Source organism: Triticum aestivum, chromosome 4B (assembly GCF_018294505.1).
Source record: "Triticum aestivum cultivar Chinese Spring chromosome 4B, IWGSC CS RefSeq v2.1, whole genome shotgun sequence".
In the NCBI taxonomy this organism is placed as follows: Eukaryota; Viridiplantae; Streptophyta; class Magnoliopsida; order Poales; family Poaceae; genus Triticum; species Triticum aestivum.
In genome coordinates, this window is record NC_057804.1 from 666,203,511 (window position 1) to 666,208,965 (window position 5,455).

At 36.3% G+C, this 5,455-nt stretch overlaps 1 protein-coding gene across 1 annotated transcript in view; it reads left to right on the plus strand.

The window, feature by feature from the left end:
• Positions 1-5,075, plus strand: part of LOC123089807 (probable LRR receptor-like serine/threonine-protein kinase At1g51810) — a 9,285-nt gene extending 4,210 nt beyond the window's left edge. Inside the window, exons 5-12 of the mRNA XM_044511382.1 lie at positions 433-504; positions 590-655; positions 727-807; positions 2,174-2,337; positions 2,450-2,685; positions 3,061-3,190; positions 4,086-4,145; positions 4,227-5,075. Coding sequence (XP_044367317.1) covers positions 433-504; positions 590-655; positions 727-807; positions 2,174-2,337; positions 2,450-2,685; positions 3,061-3,190; positions 4,086-4,145; positions 4,227-4,900 — 1,483 coding nt within the window. The 3' untranslated portion in view covers positions 4,901-5,075. The remainder of the gene's footprint in view (positions 1-432; positions 505-589; positions 656-726; positions 808-2,173; positions 2,338-2,449; positions 2,686-3,060; positions 3,191-4,085; positions 4,146-4,226) is intronic.
• The last annotated feature ends 380 nt before the right edge of the window (positions 5,076-5,455 follow it).

Consider the following 5,455-nt stretch of genomic DNA (forward strand, 5'->3'; position numbering starts at 1 on the left):
AATTCCGATCGACTCCTGATCCTTTTTTCACTGGGTGTCGGAATCTAAACATTGCAACTCAATCTTTTGAAGCTTTTAAGTGCATTGCATTGCATCAACCTTAAGTAATTTAAGGTTCCACGGAAGTTACCTTTTCATTGGCATGCTGCATCAGATATATTGTTTCTTGTTTATACATATATCACAATGCCCCATGTCCTAAGATCTTGAAAATACATGTAATTCAGTCGAAATATTGAAAGAAGCTAGTATAAAACTGGACCACAGAAAGACAATTGCATATTCTTTGGAAATACATGTTAGCTCAATGATGTCACTAAATTAAAGGTACTTGAACGAACATCATGACTGCATGCATCATTTTGATGCACAGGCCAGAGGTGATTCTACTTTTCAAAAAAATAATCTTGAATTAACATTAATTTTTTACAGAAATCTTTCTAGCACTGGACTACGTGGTGGACTTGCCATATCATTTATGAACATGACATCATTAGAAAACTTGTAAGTGGTGCCCACAACATAATATTGATAGGCTAGCAAGAATATGTTGTCATCCTTCGTGATCCTAAGAACAAAATGTATGTAGGGATTTATCACACAACAATCTGACGGGAGCTATTCCAGACTATCAACTGAAGTCACTTAAAGTTCTGTAAGTCTCTGATTACATCTATGGCCGGTGATATAAATTTTTGATGAATGGTTCTAACTATTATTTTTCAGTAACTTGTCAAATAACAAGCTAGATGGACCAATCCCTCATTCTATTCTTCAGCGAGTCCAGGACGGTCTACTGGACTTAAGGTTTGGCATGCTTTGTTGCACAATTTGTTACTAGATTATCTCAAATGAACTAAACAACTGCACCTGAGGAGAATTAGGCTCAACCTAAGTTTGGTTATCACAGAAACAATACAGTTTAGCAACAACCTTTGCACATTACTGTGCGTGCATATGTTAAAAGATATGTGAGTTTCCCTTTCTCTGCCGGTTGTTTAGCTACTGCCATACTTGTCGTGTATCACACTTTTCTAGCACCATGCGACAACAACTCCAGTTGTCGTATACATAAACTCCTGGCAAATCCTCTGTTCTTAAATAGTTACAACCCACTATCTATTTTTCCTTTTCATGTAGCTATGCCACATCATCAAGTCATGCATGTGGTCACGAGTTACAATTTGCCACCTTAGCAATCATGCATGGATTTGTTTCACTACTTTTTGTGCACAACATAGACTGTCATGTTACACATTTTTGTTGTTTTGTACCATGACCTACATATACTTCTACATTAGACGCTTGGAGCAAATATACGCAGGTCATGTTACACACTTCGTTAAAAATGGCACCCCGTTTGACTTCAATCAAATATATTTCACTTTTTATATAACATTTTGTTACATGCTTCATATACTTTATTATCTTCAATAGTTTTAGTCTTTTTACACTCCGTTTGATTAAGAGCTTTCTTAAATTTGTTTTTGCAATAGTTTTAGGCTTTTAACATCTATTTTACCAAGATTCCCGCAGAAATGCGCGTAGCATCATCTAGTTAATCTAAGTTGCGGTGGCCAATTTGGGTGCATTGAAAGTGCGTTTGTGCATTTATCGATACAAACATGCACTTAATTACATGTACTGCATCTAATAAATATACATGCTTTATCACCTAGGTCTTTTAAGGCTGGTCATAGTGGGAAGTAACGTAGACTAGTAACATGCATATGTTAACAGTCTATGTTACTACCTCTATAGTGGGTACGTAGTACATATATATAGTGTCATGCACCATTTTATTTATTACTTTGTAGAATCATTTTGCATTGGGAACCACTATGTGATGGTAATGATATTATGTTACTCTATTTGTCTCTCTCATATTTAATTACTTGCCATATCACATTTTTTGCTTATGTGGCGTGCATGTTACTACCTATGTTACTCCCACTATGACTAGCCTCAAATGGGAGGAAGCTAAGGATCTAATAGTAATTGCACGTGATTTAGAAATCATGTAGTTTGTTAATTTGAGGGGTTGAGTTCTGTACAAGAACTATTTGCAGATTTCTCGTCTTCGAAAATAGAGTGATGTTATAATCCCAACTTTGTAGAGCAGCTAAGATATTCGAGCTGATTTTGTACGTATGTTGTTTAATTGTGTCATTAGATTAGAAGGCAATCCTATATGCTCAAACAAAAAAGATACATACTGCTTAGATAAGACGAAGAAGAGGAAAACCACGCCTATCTTGCTCATAGCAGTGATAGTTCCCGTGGTACTGGTATCACTTCTAGTAGGAATGTGCATACTCTGGAAATTATTTTGGAAAGGTAAAATAAAACTATACACTTCAAATTTCCTTCCATCAATGCAAGGGTGGTGAAAATTCACAATAATTCTAGACCTAAGCTTGCATGAAAACAAACACTCTTCACCTTGCAGAGAAGTCAACAGACAATGAGGATTATGCTATGTATGAAGAGGAAAATCCCCTACAACTTGACATCAGACGGTTCACATACGCAGAGTTGAAGGTCATAACAAACAACTTCCAAACAATCGTTGGAAAAGGAGGCTTTGGTATTGTTTATCTTGGCATACTGGAAAATGGTGATGAGGTAGCTGTTAAAGTGCTCATGGAGACATCAATAGCAGAGTCAACGGACTTCCTCCCTGAGGTACAATACAGAGCCAACTAGGGCACATGAGTGTTTTGTCCAAGAAAAATATAAATTATGCAAGTTATATAAAACCATTTCGACAATCTACATTTGTTATATAACAAAAAACCAAGATATAAAAAATAGAATTTAAAGGCTAGAGATACATAGATGCAATAACCATGAATATTAACACGGTGATTGTGCTTGTTATATATAGAATTGAATTTTATTCTTTCGTATTATAAGAATGCCTACAAAAGTACCATTGATTTATGAACATATTCAACACAGTACCCTCGTAGTGCTTTTGCAACTGCCATGATGTTAGTTCACCAAATGAACCATGTAGCTTCAATTCTTGAATTGTTGGTAACTATATCTACACCGCAGGTGCAAACCTTGTCAAAAGTTCATCATAAGAATCTCGTGACTTTAAAAGGATATTGCCAAAACAAGAAGTGCCTAGCACTCATTTATGACTTCATGCCTGGTGGAAATCTTCAACAACTTCTCAGAGCAGGTTTCCCTCTTAACTTTCATTAATGTTCTTGTCAAGCATACCCGACTTACATACAACAAACCCAACCTGCACCTGTAGTTAGTTATTCTGGTAACTTATATTTAGATGCTAGAAAGATCATATGGAAATTATCTCAGTTAAATCAAATGATTCAATCAATCCCAAATATGTTTAATATTAAAAACAAATTGATCATTTCATGGTTTTACTGCCTACAAAACCAAAAAACTACACAACAACCAAGATGCAAATGGTTTTTACTAAGCACTGGGAATCACTTACTTTTCAAATATTACCAATATATTGTGTTTCATAGCATAACATAAAATTTGACATGTATGTTAAGTATAAAATAAAATTCTAAATCAAACTACTCTAGCTTTGATATTGTAGTGGAATCAGGATTTATGTGTTTAATAAATTTTACTTGTTAAAGGTTTAGTTGAGTTGCTAGACCTGATTTTCGATATGCTTTTAATGTCATCACTATCAGATGCTCATAAATATTTTTCTAATAAGTGAGGCTACCATAGTTACAGTCTTAGATTCATACATCATAACCATAGAAAGATAATCACAAATTATAAACATATATATCTTTCAAAGGTAGTAAGAAACAAAGCAAGTAGAGAGGTATGTAAATAGTACTTCAGTAGCTTCGTTCGATTATTAATTGGATTTGTAAAAAAATGCTCTACGAAGCTGAGGAAAGTCAGTGATACCTTGAAGGTCAAAGTGCATGTTTATACATGCCTTAGATATTAGTATACCAATTGTTACTGTGGTTAATCATTGTGTTTGTAACCATCATTTGTTAGTTTAAATATGCAAAAAAAATAAAATACCTAGCATTCATCAAATGGCACATACATTAATTTGTTATCAATTAATGCAGGAGAGATATATAGTTTGAATTGGGAACAACGACTTCATATTGCACTTGATGCTGCACAAGGTCCGCATTTCAGTTGTGTATTTTCCTTTAGGTCATGTATGCATGTGCCTTTGACGAACTAAAAGTTTTAATAATCTACAGGATTAGAGTATCTACATGAGTTATGCACTCCGTCAATAGTGCACAGAGATGTGAAGACCCCCAACATTCTTCTGGACAAGAACATGGTGGGAATAATATCGGATTTTGGGCTTTCACGGGCTTTTAACGATGCTCACACACACATATCTACCGTAGCTGCTGGCACTCTTGGCTACCTCGACCCTGAGTACCATGCAACTTTCCAACTCACTGTCAAGACAGATGTTTACAGCTTTGGCATCGTCCTCTTGGAGATCATCACTGGACAACCCCCGGTATTGATGGAACCTCAAACCATCCATCTACCAAATTGGGTGCGCCAAAATATAGCTAAGGGAAGCATTCACGATGTTGTAGACAAGAGGTTGTTGGATCAGTACGATGTCAGTTCTGTGGAGAGTGCTATAGACATTGCCTTGAACTGTGTCGAAAACGCTTCCATCGACCGGCCGACCATGACCGAGGTTGTTTCAAGGCTCAAAGTGTGGCTGCCGGCAGTTTCAAGCGAAAAGCAATCTATTTCTGGGACTCCGCGATTTAAGAAACCCATGGATACTGAAATTCCAAAGCAGCTCGAGATGATGATATCTGGTGTTAGCAACGACGAGAGCTCCTTCCAGTCTGGTCATACTAGTAGGCCACTGATAGAAATAGGCACATTTTCTGGGCGGTGAAAGGAAGATGCCCTCTGACTTATTGTTGCATCTGCATACAAGAGTTTGGGAATTTTCTCAAGTGTGTTGGCCTTAATTTTCATAAACTACAATGTAGTCATTTCAAGTTTCTAATATTTTTAGTTTGAGTGAGGGGTATTTCTATCGTCACTACAAAAAAATGTTGATTCCGACCTTATATGGCTAATTCAAAGCACCATGCCAAGTTATTTTGGATTTCAATATTTTTTGCATTTTCTTTAGTTTTCTCGTTCAAAAAGGCAAATAAATTGTTGACAGTGCCGCAACTTGTATACAGTGTTGGAAATAGTTCAAACCTGACATGGATGCCTACCATGGGCATGCCCGCCTTCTTGCGATAGTTGGCTTCATTTCAAGAATGTCTAAAATTAGACCATGTTCAATGGAGGCTGTCCGAGTAGGCCAAAAGCCTCCGTTTGAGAGGACCTTGTTTCTCAACATCCACCAAATGACCTCATTTTTTTGTTACCTTGTATTGCCGATTCAAGACACCATTCAAACCTTTTTTGTTTTCGACAAATTTTGCATTTATGG